Genomic DNA, 20,622 nt, shown 5'->3' with positions numbered 1-20,622 from the left:
GCTCCCTGGAGAGTATACAGCGTGTGCAACAAATACGCACTACTATAAGCTACTTTCATCACAAGAACCATCTTGGCCCTTACAGGTACCCATTTACCCGTGGGTGGAGAGAAGCAATTATAGAAAAAAGTGTCTTATTCAGGGACACAAGTGTCACAACCGGGATTCGCAAGTGTCACAACCGGGATTCGGACCCGCAGAAACACCAAAGCTTGAGTTTAGTGCTCTTATCCACTTGGTCACCACTAGAGGGACAACAAGATTTGAGGGCACACCTATTGACCTCTCGCATGCACATCACACGAGGCGACTGTGCTGACCTCATCATTTTTGGGTAAACAAGTAAATGCTCACTACTCTGTTTAAGACACAGGGAACACACAGGGAGATTGATTTCCAAAATGTTGCAACCAACATTAATTTGACGATGACCTCAGGACACAATCACGTGGCGTGGCAGCCTTTTACCCAAATCGCCTGGTGTGTTAAACTGACCTTGACTATTTAACTGTGGACGTGGGTTTTAAACTACGGAGTTTGGACAAGTTACTTTGGAGGGAAACTTCCTTGGCTGTACACACTGGACTTAAAACGGTGAAGTTACCCATTTACTTGGTTAGTTTTCTCAGAATAAGTCCAATGCACACACGGCTTTAGACATTAGAATCCTAGACTCTTCTTACCCAACATAGACTGCGGCTTTCCAATGTAGCGTTGATACTCAGAGTAGAACTTGCCTCTCTGGAAGATGTGGATTGGAAGTGGACCAAGAGATGTCACCATCTTGTCAAGAAGCTCATCCTTGGTGACGGCGAAGAAAAGTGGCTCTCCAAGATAAAGCTAGAGGGCGATGCAAGAAGGTAAATGGAGAGGTGGAATAGAGAGAGCAGATTTTATAATATAGAATGAATAGATTTATTAATTGAAACAACTTAACCTTTGAATTTGTTTAGAACAAGAATTTGTATAGAAATGATTACCAAACTTTTTTCAGTCAAATTATATTTCATTTGCTTTGTCAAGTGGTTCGGGCAAACTTTTATATTGACCCCTTGCACGCGCGTCACACGCCGCGACTGATGCCACGCTCACCATGTTGGTGGGCAGTTAGGTTTACGTGTATTAACGCCGCGTCGGCTAAAATGCACACTTTACTGCATAAGGAGCAGCATAGAGTTATATATAAAAACGCACAATGAAATTGCCCACCAGTATGGCGCATTCAAAAATTTTCTGCTGATGACGTCAGGTGAAATGGGTCAATAGCTAACTCCAGATAAGCAAACCCTGGTACCACTGTGCCACGCACATTCATTCAGAATTGTGTATGGTTGTTCTCCAACTCTTAAGTAACTGCGCAAAAGCTTGCCTCGAATTAGGTGGATAAGCAACTTGTGAGCAACTAAACGGTAACTTGTGATCTATTAAATACGCAAATGGCTAAGAAGAATGGTCCTACTGTTCCGACTTTAAAAAAAAAAAATTAAAGGAACAATACAGAATTGGTTTTGCTAGCAAATCAGTGGCTGACAGTGTAAGCACTTTATGTAATCCACCATATACATAAACTGACAAACCTGTAGAAGTTTGAAATCGATTGGCTATCTGGGTCACGAGAGAATAGTTAAAAACCGATTACAAATTGTGCATTGCATCAATGCCCCCAAAAAATGAACAAAACGCTCACTGAGCGATAAACTCCAAATGCAAAATTACATTAGTTATTTCTCATAAAATGTAAATCTGTGATCTTCACGGTTTTTGTTTATTACCAATTATTTACCATTTGTTTAAACCTAATCATGCAGACTGAATCTAGTGAAAAAGAAATTTGTCTTCAAGTGGAAAAAGAGATTTACCTCTGCCAAGATGCAGCCCACTGACCACACATCAATCTCTGGACCAAAGGGAAGACCGAAGACGACCTGCACAAGAAAAATAAATCTTCATTTTTGTTTTGTTATAAATCAGACCTTGATGTTACTTAACTCCACCATAACTTTCAATCTACTACATCACACAGGAACGCATGTACCAGACAAGAATTAATATATCTAATATTTAACCTGCAAGTACAACCATTTACATAAATTCCTCTTTTGAGGGACTGTTGCCTCTTAAAAGAGCTGGTTTGGTCTCGTCTTCAGGAGTAAAACAAGGAGAAAATAACCCTTCTGAAAATGGTACTCGACTCTGAGTACCGAGTTTGGAGAACCAAGTACAACCCTACAATGAATTAAAAGGCACACTATTGGTAATTACTCAAAATACTTATTAGCTAACCTAGTTATTATTATAAAACCTTACTTGGTAACAAGTAATGGGGAGCTGTTGATAATATAAAACATTCTCAGAAACAGCTCCCTCTGAAGTAATGTAGTTTTCGAGAAGGAAGTAGTTTTCCACAAATTTGATTTCGAGACCTCAGATTTAGAACTTAAGGTCTCGAAATCAAGCATCCGAAAGCACACAACTTCGTGTGACAAGGGTGTTTTTTTCCCCATTATTATCTCGCAACTTCCACGACCAATTGAGCTCAAATTTTCACAGGTTTGTTAATTTATGCACATGTTGAGATACACCAAGTGAGAAGACTAGTCCTAAACAATTACCAACAGTGTCCAATGTCTTTAATGCACAAGTGTCCTACATAACATTCAACCCAAGCTCAGCAATTTATTCACAACAAACACACTTCAGTTTCTGGTCCATCTTCTATTTCTCATGGCTATATTTCTTTTCAATATTCATCAACGTGTCTTCAAAGCAGGTGGTTTAATTGAGTAAGTTACAACGTGTGGATAGGTGAAACAAAAACTGGCCATCACTCGTCTGACATTAAGAGGGAAGGGAGGAAAGAAAACCTGCGTGATTTATGGATACGGGTAAAAGTTGAAGATGATAATGGGGATATTCTAAGACATAAACTGGAAAGATTAATGAGAGTTTTTATTCAATGTATGCCCTAGAGTATAATCACTGAATAACAATGTAAGTTTGAGATGACCCTATTTGAAGGCACTGGACACTGTTGGTAATTACTCTAAAAATAACTTTTTGCATTGGTAATGCGCAATGGAGAGCTGTTGAAAGTATAAAACATTGTGAGAAAAGGCTCCCTCTGAAGTGACATAGTTTTTGAGAAAGAGGTAATTTCTACCTTAAGTATTAAAAGACTTCAGGTGAGGAGTTTTTTTTTAAGGCAACTGAAAGCACACAAATTTGTGCAACAAGGGTGTTTTTTCTTTCATTATACTCTTTTGTAATTTAGATGACCAATTGAGTCAGATTTCCAAAGATTTGTTATTTTATGCATATACATGTATTGGGATACACAAAGTGAGAATACTCGCTTTGACAATTACCAAAGGTGGCGAGTGTCTTTAACACAGTCACGGTAGGTACAAAGCACTAAGATTAACCTTTAAGATAAGCTAGCCAATGAATCAAACTTCATTGCTTAATAAATTGTGATGCAGCAGGCGAGTTTTGGTGTCATGGGAGTGTGAGTTCAAACCCTGGTCATGAAACTTGTGTCCTTGAGCAAGACGCTTATTTATAATGGCTTCTCTTCACCCAGGAGTAAAAGGGTACTCGTGAGGGAGGAGATAGTTCTTGTGATTGATTTAATAGCTTGGTGTACAGTTAGCATAGGCTCTACACTATCCAGGGAGCTGAGATGGTTTAAGGGGTGAAATAATTGGCCCAGTGACAAGAGTATATTCTTAATGCTCAATGAGCTAATGCTCATTTGGCAGAGACTGGGAATTTTCAAGTGTCCATTATAATATCATCTTCAATTAAACATATCACTCTGGTGATAATAACTAGGCTACTCATGAGAACATTTGTTATGCATAATCCAGAGAAAGTATTGCATTCTGAATAAGCCCACTGCATTGTTCTATCAATTCAAAAGATCAATGCAGAATTTGAGGCAAACATATTTTGTTTTTAACCATCTCATTAACTGTATAAACCTATGAGCATCTTCATTACCATTCTTACTGATTTCAACCTGTTAGAGAATCAAACTGTTTCTACAATCAAGTTGTAGACAGTGGCATTTAGTCCTCATTTTCCCCCTTGGTTCTCCTTAAAACTCATTCTCCTTTTCCACTGAAGGCCCACAGTAAGTTGTGTCTGAAGTTATTAGCCTCAGAGCTTCATCACTTCTAAAACCCCGCTAACAAATTTATTGCAAATCATGACGTCTTCCAAAAGAAGAGACCCTTAAGAAACTGGAGCAAGTTCGGCTACGTAAGTAACTTGCCCCGCCGATCACACACACAGAGCCAATGATGACTAATATCCGTCATCAATCAGCGCAGAATCTAATATGGCAGGATTTCCGCATCAACATACCCCCATTCCTGTGACTGACAACTAGACAAGCTTTGTCGTCGTCTTCCCCATGATGGACCGAACGCTGGAGTCAATCCGGGCCCCCGTCCTAGCCCGGGGTTCGCCGAAGTATCTCCGGTCGCATTAGCGCTATCAATTCATAACCTGATCAGCCGCGCTGCCTCTGGCAAACCAACACTTCTGACACGTTGTTAACACCCCAACGTTGATCTACGAGCGTGGGGGCACTCCACTGATTTTTGTCGCACCTGCAATTCAACTCTGGACCATTATGAAAGTATTCATCTATAATCAAGGTTTATTTTCGTTGTAAAGGATTGCTGGAGTCATATCAGTGTCAAAAATCTCCAACCAATTTCCCCGAACATTTTGGTGCTGTTTAACCAAATCCCAAAGTTACGGTTCTTTCATCCTTTCTGCGTACCATCAAAACTTTTAAAAACGATGTTTGATTCTCGGCCACTCAACCCACACTAAGTATATACAGTTGTTCATTAATAGCCCCTCAGCGATCACAAATTTTCAATCTCAAGTGCATAATGCAAATTAATTGAATACAAAAATATGGAAATCAATGTATCTATGATCTATTAGATAGGGGCATCTGACCATCTGGCACATTTCCAATGTCAACGTCCCAATTTACAATCAGTTATGATGCATTTCATAACCCAGATTCCGACCCCCCCTTTCGTTTTACTTCTTCTCTATCAGTCTCTTTCTCTCCTTGCCCTACAGTTCTGGTCAGCATGTTCTGTCGTGCATCGCACTCCAAGAGTGGACAAGTCTGGACATGCCCCTTCTGGGCGGATGAAACGGGACACAGGGGGATCATCAGAGGCCGTTATGTGTCTCGGGGGTCAAAAGGAAACAGTCACGCACTGTCGATTAGAAAAGAAAGGAAGAGAGATTGGCTGCGGAGATCCTGTTCCATGAAAAAATAAGAGAAATAAGATTCTAGTGACGGTGAGAAGAAGAAAAAAAAAGGGGGGGTGCAATCTTTAAGTTGGCCAGATTCCAAGATACCTTTGACAAGTTGCCAGTAGTATTTAAAACGACATTTGATAGAGGGTTATGACTTGTCAGGTACACCTGGACCCTTTTTTTACTGGGGAACCTTTTAGCTCGAAGAAATCAGATACTAAAGAGGGAACTGACCACTTGCGTGTTACTCACAGTACAAAGGGAGTCTAAACAGAGCAGGTCGTCTAGGGGACTCTACTTTCAGCAAACTTAAAGATGAAGAACTTTTCTGGAAAAAAAAATCAAAATCCACACCACTGTAAAGATACACTTCACAGAGGCAATGAAGGCAATTGCCTCCATGCCCCCTGGTCATTGCCTTGGTGCCATTGAAATGCTCCAGTAGAAATTTACAATTTCCTCACAGGGTGCCCTTTACCAAGGAGGAATAGCCATGGTGCCCTTGCCCTTTCAAAAACGAAGCATACAGGCCTGCTCTGCTTCCCTATAAAATTCAGCTTCCTGTATCAAAGTTCCTGTTTCGTGTGCCATTTTCTCAAATCTGCCGGTGCAATGTAAAGTGTCTTCACCAATCATGAAAACACAAAAATTAAACATCTAACAAAATTCCAATGTTAAAATTGATGACTGTGGTATTATAAATTGCATTGCTTTTGACGTGCACTGTATACAGGAATGCCATATATTTGACTTTTACAAACTTTTACAATAGGGTCCTAATTAGACAACATGGGTCTGTGGTTGTTGGATCTGAATGCAATACAGATTGAAACAATAGACAAAAACTTTATGGTCCTCTACTTCTTCATTAAATATATGCGGGTTGGTGATGAACATCTTAGCCATTCAATGGGAGACTTTGGGACGCTTGGTGGCAGCAGACTTACTAGGTAAATTTCCATTGTTAATGTAGTTCTAAGCGTGGATTTTTCCTGCTAAGTCTGCTGCCACCAAGCGTCCCAAAAGCCTCCCACAGACCATACAAAGCAAAACATTGAGCTGTTCACAACCGGTTCTTTTCAGAACCACCACAACTTCTCAAGCCTGGTACGTACACAAATTTGCAACAAACAATTATTTCGAGTTGAAATAAGCTTAACTCTTGCAAAACCGCTTTGCAATTGCAGTTGCATGAGATTTGAACTGAGCTTTCTCGGGAGATTAATTCTCTTCTCATATGCAACAACGAATCAAATGTCAAATGTCCATGTCAAACAGCCATCGTTCATTGACCCAATTGCCTTTTCTCCTTTTCTAGTTATCAGCATATATAGAGGGGGTGAAAACTACAGCTTATACTATCAACAGCTCTCCATTCCTTGTACCAAGTAAGGTTGTCAGCTAACAAATATTTTCAGTAATTACCAATAGTGTCCAGTGCCTTTTAAGAAAAACAAACAACAAAAACAAACAACAAAGAAGATGAGTTCAATGGAAGGACAGTATGGACAGTGAGCAACTTCCGCCTTTAAAAGACCCACACAAAACATATGTACAAAGCGCCTACCTGTCAGCACCCCTTCTTTTCAAAAAAAGAAAAAAAGACTTTGATGAGTGTACATGCCCGAGGAAGCATCTTTAATATCTACCTTACTACATATATAGATCAAGTTTCCAGCATTCAAACAACCACCTACAAGAGGGTTCTTATCTCTCAGGCTTTTTTTCTTCGTTTTTTTTTTTCCCTTCTTCTTCACTCCTTCGTTTCCTTCTCCTGAGGAACCAGTTATTAGCAAAGAGAGTGGGAGAGAGTAAGAAACGGAAAAAAAAAGAGAAAAAAAAAGCAATCGCTGAAAGGTGTGTAAGATGAGCTCTTTTCAAGTTGCGAGCTTCCGACTCTGTAATCAGAGGCACATTTAAACTGATGCTACAATGAGGAGCTATGACATTTAACGGCGAGTCTGAATTCACTGTCCGATGGGGAATTACGGAAAATGATTTTTGCGGGGATTGATAAAATAAACCACAGGTGTCAATCAAAAATCGCGAGGGAGTCAAAGGGGGAAGAGAGAGAGCGTTAGAATAAATGATAATGAACTCCAAGCACTTTGAGGAGGAAATACAGTAATTTTCTCGAGGTCTGTGATCTGAAAAAGAGACAAAAATTCGGAGCCCCGTCTTTTTTCCAAGGAACTTGTCACTTGAAGTCTTAATAAACGAAGATGAGTTGGTAATCTTCGCTATGTGCTTGACTTACCAATAGGGGAAAGGGACAGAAAGCTTTTTTTTTGGCGGAAATAAAAACTTCACAGTAAGTTGTAGAAGAAGAAAAAGAAGGAAAAAAAGTCTCTACCATATTTCCCGCAAGTGGAAGTCCTTCTCTTAAGAGCTTCCTTCCTCCTCAAATAAAAGAAGAAGAAGATACCCAAGTAAGAAGAGAAAGACTCTTATAAATTTGATGGGTTCATCTATATTTACACACTTAGCATCGAGATTGGGTTACCAAGTTTTAAATAGTCTTATGGAATAGCCTGCCTTTCTTTAAGCCGTTCACCCCCCCTCTCATTCAAGAGAGTCGCTGGATATTAGGGTGAGATTGAAATCTTGAAAACTTTTGAAAGTGAACTTAAATGGCTCTTCTTCTGTCGAGTTTTCGTGGGCTGGACTCGGATGTAGGGCGGACAATCACAGTTTCCGGGGGTAAAGAAGAGATTTATTGTCCGCTAACATTGTGGGCATTGATGGCTGCAGATGAGTGGTTTCAAAATGCCCGGACTTTCATAAAGCCTGAAAGCATAAAAACTTGCTGAGCACAAACAATTCTTGCTTGACAGATACTGGTTACCAGCCAAAGATCCATCAAGTTTACAAAGTTACAAATGGTGCCCTAGTTTTTTTTTTGCTTAGCAAAGAAATTAGGACAGGTAGGGCGTAAAGCCTTAGGTCCAGTGTGTTGTGAATGCATGTAAAAGAATCCAGTGCACTTATCGAAAAGAGAAGGGGTTTGCCCCTGTGTTCCTGGTTTGATTAGCTGCATACTGTGCCAACAAGGTTGTGTTTTCTTTCATTATTCTCTTTATTCTCATTATTTCACCAATTGCGTCAAAATGTTCACAGATTTGTTATTATATGCATATGTTGGGATACACCATGGAGGTTTTACACCAAGTGAAAATAATAGTCAATGACGCTTAACCAGGGTGTTCAGTGCCTTTTCAAGTAGATGAAATTTGACACAAAGCAGTTTAACGCATCTCTTAAGGGACATTAACAAATCTGATCACGTTATAGTGCCAGGATATAATACTTGTGTATACACATTCACATTCAGCAAGTCGGAACTTGCAAGACACTCACAAGGGGAAATACAAGTGTTTCTCTTCTCCACGATTGTTCTAAATCAAACGGTACACAACGTCCCAAGCACCCCTCTCTTTGTTTCAGTGCTGCTGCTGCTGCATTCTCTTAAAGACACTGGACACTATTGGTAATTACCCAAAATAATTGTTAGCATAAAGTTACTTTGTTAACGAGCAATGGAGAGCTGTTGATAATATAAAACATTATGAGAAACAGCTCCCTCTGAAGTAAAGTAGTTTTTTAGAAAGATGTAATTTTTCACTCAAATAATAAAAGAGTTCAGGCCTGAAGGCTTATACTATGCATCTGAAAGCACACAAATTTGTGCAACAAGCATGTTTGTTCTTTCATTATTCTCTTGCGAATTTGATGACCAATTGGGCCCAGATGTTTTTTTCTATGCATAAGTTGGGATACACCAAGTGAGAATACACTGGTATTTGCCAATTATGAAACCCGTCCAGTGCCTTTAAGGTGCCCTTACGAGCAATAAAAACTGGCTTTGCTAGTTAAAGCCATTGGACCCTTTCGGTACAGAAAAAAAAAAAAGTTCACAGATTTACAAATAATTTCGCGGTTTACAGAAGGTAATGGTGAAAGACTTCTCTTGAAATGTTAGTCCATGAAATGCTTCACTTTTTGAGAAAACGGTAAAACAATATAAATTCTCGTTAACGAAAATTACGGATTTGTTATAAACACATGTCATGACACGGCGAAACACGCGAAAACAGGAGTGGGTTTTCCCGTTATTTTCTCCCGACTCCGATGTCCGATTGAGCCTAAATTTCCACAGGATTGTTATTTTACATATAAGTTGTGATACACGAAGTGTGGGACTTGGACAATACTGTTTACCGAAAGTGTATAATGGCTTTAAAGGGGAGGTTTTCTTTAAGTGGTGAAGCATAGTGTGGGGACTTTTCGCGTGCCAGCTACCATCATCTAATGATCTATGTATAGCTATGACCCAGAAAGCTCTCTCCTACTGGCCATGGGGAAGGGCAGTACGTCTTATGCATATTTAAAAAAGCGTAGTCATTCTAAAAAAACGTAGCCCGCAGCGTATTTGTCCAGCATGTGTGATTGCTTTTCATCCACGGTCCGCCGACTGCTGGTAATTTGGTCAGCGAAGGGGCTCTAGCCACAGATCTGACCGTGACGACAGACTTAACCCTCACTTAGCTGACCGTTTATAATTGGTCGGCCAGGGCTCCGTCCACGGATATCACCCCCTACCCTGGGACCCCCTACCCTGGGAATCTGATAAGCAGCCTGCCCAGGCCAGTTAATTCTCTGCAATGGTATTACAATAACTCTAGGGCATGTTGAGGCTGTCTTCAGGGGGTGCAGGTTTTTATAACAGCATTGCTTTCTTGAGCAATATTTGGGTTACATACCACCTGATCAAGGGGGCAAGGGGGGGGGGGGGACCTCTTGAATATTAAGATGCAGTATTTGTGCCCGCTAACAATAATTAGCCTACATGTATAAATAAATCTGGCATAAGTCCAGAATAATATGTACATGTTAGGAAGCAGGGTTTAAGTATATAGCGATGCGAATGGGTAGAGGGCATGTATAATGCCCACGCCCTTCCAAACCCAAAACCAAACCTCTTGATTGTTTTATACTCTTATGCGTAAGTAAATGAAAAGCAAGGGACAAGGTTTGTTCTTAAATAAACAAACGTGTAAATAAATGAAGAGAGCCTTCTGAATTTGTTATTAATTGGAGGTCTTTGTGAAAGACTCTGCTATTATGGACCTTGAAACATCAGGCCATTAACTATTTTTTTGTGTCTTTGGAATATATATAGGCATCAACATTTTGTAAAAAGCTTTTAAACGGCATCAAAAAGACCCTCAAATGAATTGCTGTCTAGTTCAGTGATTCTTTCACAGAAGCCTTTGCTATCGACATCAGAGCATGCGTGGTCTTGAAAGGCCCGCTAGAGACCCACAGAGCAGCGTACCGTAATAAGCTCCGTAATGATTTAGATGAGATTGGCAAGTACAACCTTGCCCTTCCGTAACAGAGCTATCCGTCTCTGTCTCTAGCGATGACTACTGCCATGTTGATAATCATAACAAAGCCGTTGATATAATACGTTCTATTATGTTGTTCACAAAAGACTACAGGATGGCATGTACAATGATGAAGACTGCTACACCTGTTTTATACTCGTTTTGTAATTAGTCAAGAGGATGCATTTATTATGCAAATATATGTTCCAGCTTAAAGCCAGTTGCCAAAATGCCGAGTCCATCCTCACTGAATTTGAAACAGTCTTTTAACATGGGTGTGACCGAACAAAAACTTAACATCATCCCCCCAAAAATTGGGCACAGTCCCAGGCCTAGATTTTCATCTTTGAAAGGGCAATGTCATTTTCATTTTGCAAAGGGCACTTCCATTGGAAAATCTTGAAGTCAATGGGAAACTTTTTTGAAGGGGCACGACCAGGGGAAAATGAGGTCATGGCCTCTGTGTGTTGCCTGTGAGTCCTCCTGTTAACCTAGAGGTAAAAAACCCATTGAACTTCCAGGGTGTCAATGTGTAGAGGATTTACAGACTCTTGATACGAACAACCGCAAGGAATGGGCACAAAAAGGGCAATGCATTTCACTAGGGTGGCACTTAAAGGAACACGTTGCCTTGGATCGGACGAGTTGGTCTATAAAACGTGTTTGTAACCGTTTTTTATAAAATGCATATGGTTGGAAAGATGTTTTAAAAGTAGAATACAATGTCCACACAAGTTTGCCTCCAAATTGCGTGGTTTTCCTTTTACTGTGCGAACTAACATGGTCAGCCATTTAATTTGACTCCCATAAATGACCGACCGTGTTAGTCGACAAGGTAAAAGGAAAACCGTGTAATTTCGAGGCAAAATTATCAAGAACCAGGCCTCGTTGGGATTAAACCACTAGTTGAAAACCTCTTCACCACACATTGATTCCTGTAGTAACTTATCACAAGCTGAAAAGGGAGCCTAAGTCTGGCCCCTTTTTAGTATTTATAAAACCCATCAGCCATGATTACTACTGGTTTCAGGCAACACTGAGACAAAGATGGAGATAACAGCTCTATAACTAGAAATCGTCCACGATAAATTATCATCCTCAAGTTTGTCTTACTCGATGGCCCTAGGGGTTGAATTTATTAGAATTTACAAACAGTTAAAAGGACTGTTGATGCAAACTCTTTAGCAGCTGGCAGACGTTGGGTTATTTATCTATCAGCAACAAATCAAACGTCTGTTTATCGGTTCATAAGATACATACGTATGAAACTCTACCATACCTCAACATGTTTAGCGTCGCAAACACTTTTTTGTCAGAATCTCTGAATGTACAAAGACAGGCAGATTTCCCGCACAGCTTTATTTTAAACGCATTAAAATACAACACAAAAGGACTAACTAGCCCAGTAGAGCGACGTAACGTTAATCCAAAGGATACAGGTTCAAAACTTGATCTAGTTAGTTTTTCCATGGTTTTTCTTTGTTCACCATATAATTTTATTGCAATTTACCTAGTCAGTTTCCCATATGGTTTATTTCTGAATACGTAACAAAAAGGAATACTATAGCAAAATGTTAAACACAATTTTGAACTTTGAAATCCATCTATAAACAAGGTTTCTGGCAAACATTCTCTCAAAATGAGTGAAGTTTCTAAAAAGAATATAAAGTTTTAATGATCCTCAAATTTCAATGAAGATCATGGCCAAAAACCGTTTCCAAATGAAAGAAACTGCAATGATTTCCTGTTCATGTAAAGTTCATTCTCCACAGTTGAGATGCACATCTTTTATATTGTAGGGTCTGACATGCAACTCCTTTAACGCAGTCCGGAGCGCACAGTGGCATTCGATGCTGCAGGGCCTAGCGGATGTGTCTGGTAATGATATTGAATCGATGAAATTACACTGGCTACTTTGCTGCGCTCCTTGATGACCCATGTATGGGGAATTCATACTTTAGGGCCATCGGGAACTTAGATGAGGACTAGATAGAGAAGAGGATGACGATGGTATGCTTTGCATGGATGGGAAAAGCAAAAAAGTAAGGTCGATCGGGGGTGACAATGTACATGTAGTACAGATACATGTAGGAGAGACTTGTCTGTGTTTTGATTATTGTACAACTAAAAATGGTGAAACAAATAATATTTTTAATAGTCCGAAATGTTATTAAGAACTGCAAAAATGTACCTTACAGGTTACAATACAGGCAACTGCAATATCACGGCATAGAAATTAAATCTGGTTTGAGTTTGACTCAACTAACACAGTTACTCTGAAAAATGGATGACAAGTAATAGAACAAACATAGCTTAATAGTGTTTTTCATAACCCTTGAGTGAGTGCTGGTAACACTAAGTCTAGACAGTTTTAATATTTTACTGTTTTCTCCAAAATGCAATTGCCTGGGAGGATTCAAAGTCATTGATATCCTAGACTGGACCATTCAACGTAAGTAAGAGGGGGATCAGGTCAAAAAGTTGTGTCTAGTCAAACTTTTGTTTTGAGGGGCTTACAAATAGTTTCACTCATTTACTTTGTACACAAAATTGTACAGACCAAACAGACCTACACAGATGTACCCCTCTGATAAAGTGGAGTCTGTTGTTTGTAGCAGGCTTCAAGATGCCTTGCTGACAAACTCAACAGTCTGTGCTAGGTTCTGAAGTTTCCAATACCCCTCCCCCTGCCAATCAAACCTTTTGGCTTACTAGGGAGCCAGTAACTAGTGCAACCTTCCTTCCATCTCAAAACAAGGCTTTTATTTCTCAAGACAAGCCTTTTTAAAACAAAACCAGGCTTTATTTCGCAGAATGAGGCTCCAATACAAAACAAATCCAACAGCTTTGATCAGAAAACTTGAGATTTTAAGATACACTGCAGCATCAGCCTTGCCAAAGACAACAGAGTCGCCACAAGCAGAAACATTACCGGTTATAAATAAAGAACAGTGCACAAAACGCAAATAAAACAAAACAAAAACCCTTACTTAAGGGGATGCTGACTAGCAAGACTTAAATAGAGACTGCTTATACAAGAGATTACTTATAAAAGAAAGACAGAAATACAACGTAAAAAAAAAGAGATAAAAGAAAAGCCGGTCTTCAGACTAAGCTGAGCTTTTTTTGGGTTCAAATCCTGGGCTTTTCAGTTCAGATCCGACAACGTGTAAAAATGGAATCAAACCAATCCCTTGAGAAATACAGGAGTAAACTTGATACGGGTGCAATGCTGGGCATGTCTCAACACGTTGTAATGAAATACATATATATCAGGATAACTCCCTGCCAAAGCTTTGCATAGATTCTTATTTAAGGTTTGAGGAACACCGGTGCACTAAATCACGTTTGTTTGACAGGGAACTTCAACTATTCAGCAATTTATGAGACGCTTTTTTGTTGTGTTTTCGTTTTTGTTTTAAAGAGCTTTGATAAAGTATAAATGGTAACTAGGCACACTTGGCCTTGTGTACCGTAACACAAATTTGTAATATTTAACAACAGTGTATACATTTGGATTTGCTATTATGAAAACCGACAAGCATCTGATGACTATATTCTAGTGTCCTGGTGAGCTTTGCACACCCTTACAGCATTGAACCTAAGACCATGTTCATCATCCTGTGGCGTAAAGGCAGTGGACACTATTGGTAATTACTCAAAATAATTATTAGCATAAAACCTTTCTTAATGATGAGTAATGGGGAGAGGTTGATGGTATAAAACATTGTGAGAAACCGCTCCCTCTGAAGTGCCATAGTTTTTGCGAAAGAAGTAATTTTCCACGAATTTGATTTTGAGACCTCAGATTTAGAACTTGAGGTCTTGAAATCAACCATCTAAGCGCACACAACTTTGTGTGCCAAGGGTGTTTTTTTCTTTCATTATTATCTCGTAACTTAGATGACCGATTGAGCTCAAATTTCACAGGTTAGTTATTTTATGCATACGTTGAGATACACCAACTGTGAAGGCTAGTCTTTGACATTACCAATAGTGTCCACTACCTTTAATTATCTTACAGCAAATCTACCCATTTAGCATACCACAAAATCTAAGCGACAACTTAATAGTATTTTCACACTTAGCTCAGCATGTTCCGGGAGTTGAGATTTTTTTTTTAACTCTAAAATTGTGCTTAGGTCAGTTATTGCGCTTGGTTAGCTAAATGTGTTTATCGGTAACGCCACGTAAAAAATGGCCTCATAAATAAATTATGATGACAAGGAGCAATGAAAGAGATGATGTGCACGTCCTGCATGTACAGTGAATAGAAGTTAAAGGCACTGGACACTATTGGTAATTACTTGAAATAGTTATTAGCATAAAAACTTACTTGGTAATGAGCAATGGAGAGCAGTTGATAGTATAAAACATTGTGAGAAACGGCTCCATCTGAAGTGACATAGTTTTTGAGATAGAGGTAATTCTCACTCAAATTTTAAAAGACTTCAGACATGAAGCCTTTTGTTAATATTATGAACACAAATTTGTGCAACCAGGGTTATTTTTTCTTTCATTATTCAGATTTTTACAGGTTTGTTATTCTATGCATAATTGAGAATACTGGTCTTTGACAATTACCAAAGGTGTCAAGTGCCTTTAATAAATTATGATGACAAGGAGCAATCAAAGAGATGATGTGAACGCCCTGTATTAACAGGAACCAGAAGTAAAAAGCCATGTGGGGCTCGTGTTTCACACTTTCACACGCACATTCATTTTTGTGTCACTTGAACTTGGAATCCCTTCAAGGTTTAGTTACTAGAGTTTCCCATTGTTATTTGGAAGAAAAATTCCACCATCCTATAAGTATACATAATAATAAAAATTAATCCAGCCCACCAATCCTTTCTTACGACTGATAAATTCCATTGAGCTGAGCAGGGAGTGAACGTGACCAGTCACGGCCATCCGACAAATTAACAATTAACAAGTCCATGCGTTGTCGGCGCTGGGGCGGATTCGCCAGCTGACCATGATCTTGACCTTGCCTAGGATACTTCAAATCGATAGCGTATCTCTGAGTGTGGCGTCGCCAGTGCTTTTTACTTGTCTTGCTAAATTGGGCCTTTCTGTTGTCCTAATAAAGCGCATTATTCAGATAGCCGTTGTCTTGTGTTCTTGAGTGAGTTAAGCACCATGCTTGGATCAGACAGTCTGAATTAGAGTGCGCAAGCGACCGACCGTTCTTGATGGTCCAGGGACGTCTGTCCTTCATGCGTCTGCAAGACTCATCTCACGTACTCATAAACAAAATTGTTTTTATTCGCTTTAAAACAAAATTGCACAAGGAGAAATCAATATGATGGGTTTGCGTGACAGTGGGAGGTCATTATAATGGTGCTGTTAACCAGAACACTTGAAATAGGTCAAGCATTATTAAACTGAACATCGCTTTACTATAAGAACTATATTACCTTTCTACTACTATTGATTCTTATTATAACATGGAACAATTTTAATGTCATTATGATTAGGTTACCTTTTACTTTTTCATATTTCTCAAAAACTCAGATTAAAAAACAAACGTGTTTAAAAGGCATTGATTTTCAGCAAAAATGTATTAACTTTTTGGGTGTACTGAACCAAAGCTGTAATTGGTCCTTAATGAGGGTAAGCCAAAATGTTATCTGATTAATAATTTGCCATTATAATGTAACTACAACAATAACAATAACAATAACAATAACAATAACAATAACAATAACAATAACAATAACAATAACAATAACAATAACAATAACAATAACAATAACAATAACAATAACAATAACAATAACAATAACAATAACAATAACAATAACAATAACAATAACAATAACAATAACAATAACAATAACAATAACAATAACAATAACAATAACAATAACAATAACAATAACAATAACAATAACAATAACAATAACAATAACAATAACAATAACAATAACAATAACAATAACAATAACAATAACAATAACAATAACAATAACAATAACAATAACAATAACAATAACAATAACAATAACAATAACAATAACAATAACAATAACAATAACAATAACAATAACAATAACAATAACAATAACAATAACAATAACAATAACAATAACAATAACAATAACAATAACAATAACAATAACAATAACAATAACAATAACAATAACAATAACAATAACAATAACAATAACAATAACAATAACAATAACAATAACAATAACAATAACAATAACAATAACAATAACAATAACAATAACAATAACAATAACAATAACAATAACAATAACAATAACAATAACAATAACAATAACAATAACAATAACAATAACAATAACAATAACAATAACAATAACAATAACAATAACAATAACAATAACAATAACAATAACAATAACAATAATAATAATAATAATAATAATAATAATAATAATAATAATAATAATAATAATAATAATAATAATAATAATATAGACATCGCTTTTTATTGAATTTTAAGGAAATTTTGACAACCTATTCGTTCAGACCCTAACTAACACACTGGAACTTCTTCTAGTCACATAACAAGATCTGTGTAAAGTTTGGATAAAAACTGCTAAGACCAGGAAAGGGCTTACTACAATACCATCAATCTAGCTTACTCCCAGGTACACTCATTGTGCATGAGAGGTTATAGACCTTTCTATTGCAATGTCACAGCCCAAGGTTTTGCAAACCGAGGTTGGAAAACTATGAAAAGTCACAAATGCAAAAAACAAATAGATAGCTACTAATTGTAACAATCTTACACAAATATTCAAACATAGTCTGGGATTTGTTAAAAACAAGCAACCAATCATTGGATGTATTTGATTTAACTTGAAATATTGCAGAACGTTGAAACGTTGATCTGTTAACACTGAGTGTTTAACTAACAATCACCAACCATGCCAACCAGCGCAGTTTGGTTATCAACAATGGAAAGGTCTACCCCTATTCCTGAACGAACTTATCCGAATACAACTATCAGCATACAATCCCACTTTAACAATGACTCCCACTAACCCAGTAACCCCTCACCCTAAAGCAGTGCCTGTGATGATTTAACTTCCATCAGATCACATGCATTATTAACCATCCTCGCTGACACTCAGCAAAGCAAGAATCAACAAATTCCAGGCTAAAAACCACACTTCTGAGAGCATGATGTGCTCTGAGTCAACCCCGTAAGGGAAGAGAGAGAGAGAGAGAGAGAAGGGGGGGGGGGGTTTCTTCGGTCACTATGTCGAGGTGTCTGGGTGGGGAACTTCACGGACATGTAAAGACATGTCCGTTGTGATTGAGAAATAGGATTTGTATAAAGCACTCAACGGCTCATTGTTGCGGGCAACATGAGTGTGTATGCGGCTTTTCTTTTTCCACCTTGATGACGAGGGCATGACATGTTTTAGTCACATGTTGCCATGGAGATGTTGACATGAGATGACTGGAATCCCCTGTGCGCTTCGCTGAGAGAGAGCGAGAGAGCCAGAGAGAGGGGGAGCACTTTCTCTCGACCTGTCTCCGTCTCTCTCCATGAGATAGTGCTCTGCAGGTTTGACGCACTCATACTCTAGGTAATAGTATCTTGGATGCTATGCTGGGCCCAATTTCATAGCTCTGCTTACCGTAAGCAAAGAATTGGCACTTGTGGAAGCAGGGAATTCTGTACTTACGTCAAGCATATTTCTAGGGTTAGCGAGGAATTTTGGCGTGTGCGTAGTCTTTATTAGGCATTCTACGCTTACACAGCTAGCACATAAATTTGGCGCTTGCACGTAAGAGTAGAATAGTGATCGTAATGGGGCTCTGTTGTTCTCAGCGTTATGTTACATGTATGTGGCATCGGGCGATCATTTAGGAATGAACAAATTAATTACTGGATTACCGCCAAGTAGGTTTGTGAAGGAATTAATGATCACAGACTGTTATTCAACGATGGCAGAATGCGACTACTTTAACCTAAATCGTCCCAAATAAAAGAACGCTATAGTGTAGCTTGGGCAATAACAGTTCAAAAGTTCATACGAACTACAGCTTTTAAAACTGGCTCTGAATAAACAAGCTTCTTTGGGTGATGTGATATCCAGTGAGTATCATATCACCTAGTTTTTGTGATTTTGTCCCAGCAGAACCCAGTGCAGAAACATGTGTTCCAGTAACTCGATATGATCAAATCTTGAACATATGTACTAACACGTTTGGTTGAGAGTGTGCAATCATACATGCATTTATTTGCAAACATGAGTTGCACATATAAATGGACATGCACAATGATCTTGTTACAGTTGTGCAAACAACTTACACAAGAGTGTCCCTCAGCAATGTCACTGATCTAAACACCCCCTCCCCCCCCCATGTCCTTAAAGGTGTATACATGACAGGGTTTAGGAACTACTAGTTAAATGTGCTTCCATAGGTAGCCCAATGGGCTTGTCAGAAATTAGTAACTTACACAGTGTAACTTAGTGTGGCAATAGGCTAGTTAAAATTTGTTTGGGCTCGTCAAACAAACAGCTGACTAGGCTGGTGGGTTAATAAATTCACATACCAGCACTCTACCAACTGAGCTATCCAGCCCTATGTTTGCGGTATGGACAAATAAGGAGACCGCCAACATAGGGCTAGGTAGCTCAGTCGATAGAGCGCTGGTACAGAAATCTGGAGGTTATTGGTTCAAGTCCTGCTCCAGTCACTTTTTCTTTGTTTAAACCCAAATTAACAAATTATCTCCTTTAGCGAAAGTAGATAACATGCTTGGTGTTACTGCATACCAAAAACCACATCAGTACTACACGTCCACTATGAAAAAATTATCGACATTATACTAGTACAAATTGTTATGTCCAAACTTTTTGAAGTACATGTAACTCAAGGCAGGGTTAACTTATTCATCAAAAAAAAAGAAGGGAAAAAAATTGTATATGTGTTGATATATGCACATGTTTGACCAAATCCTTGAAAAATGCAGCAATCCAAGCAAACACCGATGATACACTTGTGTAATGTCTATAAACAAGATGCAAGTCGATCCAGATAATATTACAAAACAAAGTTTTGCTTTCTCTTCACGTATAACGACTTGTTTATGCAACGTTAGTGGACAAAAAAACTATCCTCTATACAACCATATAGCAAGGATACAACGTAAAATGAATATTCAAAAGAAGTTTACAAGGACCAACAAATATTATTGAGGAACCTTTTGGGAACTGCAGAGTTGTTTATTTGACTTATGAGAAGTTTGTTTTAAGGTTGGTTTACGGACAAGCTTCTGTTTACAGTCACAAAGCCTGAAATAGAGCACTGGAATAATGCATTTAAAGTATGTTACAGAATAACAAAAATAAAGTAAAACAACCATTAAACCACAGGTTGAATGGCTTCTGACTGGAACCCCCCAACAAGGATATTGACGAAATAGGGAGACTGCCAAAGTAAAGGGCTAGATAGGTCAGTTGGTAGAGAACCGGCACAATAATCTGGATGTCTTAGATTCGAGTCCCACTCAAAAGGTTTTTCTTTGTTCGACCCAAGATTACTGTGATTCCACAATGATAATGGCAGATTATCAGCTGCGGGTTTTTGACCAAGGTTTTTCAAACTCATATTTTCTTCGAATGAGAACAACAAATTCCATTTTTCAGTGATTCAGGATTTCAGTTAAACAACCAATCGACATCCCTGGGCTGCTTCAAAGTACTTTGGATATCTAAAAAAAAACGAGTTATGTTCTCATAGATGCGAGAAGAAGAAGAAGATTGTTGCAACGATAATATTCTCAAAGAAAAATGATTACTCCAAAAGCTCTGAAATGTTCAGAAAAATATGACTGCGCAGAGGCACGATAACATTTGTTTTAACTACCCTAGTGAAATGGCTAATAACAGACTGTCACTGTGAGGTAAGGGCTGATAGACCGATCATTTCAGTAGCGAGCTAGAGAGAG

General features: G+C 38.4%; 1 protein-coding gene across 3 annotated transcripts in view; it reads right to left on the bottom strand.

The window, feature by feature from the left end:
- Positions 1–20,622, bottom strand: part of LOC139946571 (uncharacterized) — a 169,023-nt gene that overhangs the window by 24,583 nt on the left and 123,818 nt on the right. For all 3 annotated transcript variants that reach the window (XM_071944284.1, XM_071944269.1, XM_071944276.1), the window contains exons 9-10: positions 1,860–1,925; positions 684–840 (exon numbers count right to left, since the gene is read on the bottom strand). In XM_071944284.1, coding sequence (XP_071800385.1) covers positions 684–840; positions 1,860–1,925 — 223 coding nt within the window. The remainder of the gene's footprint in view (positions 1–683; positions 841–1,859; positions 1,926–20,622) is intronic.

This window comes from Asterias amurensis, chromosome 1 (assembly GCF_032118995.1).
Source record: "Asterias amurensis chromosome 1, ASM3211899v1".
NCBI lineage: Eukaryota > Metazoa > Echinodermata > Asteroidea > Forcipulatida > Asteriidae > Asterias > Asterias amurensis.
Note: the sequence above shows the minus strand (reverse complement) of the source record. Positions and strands in the feature narration are given on the sequence as shown.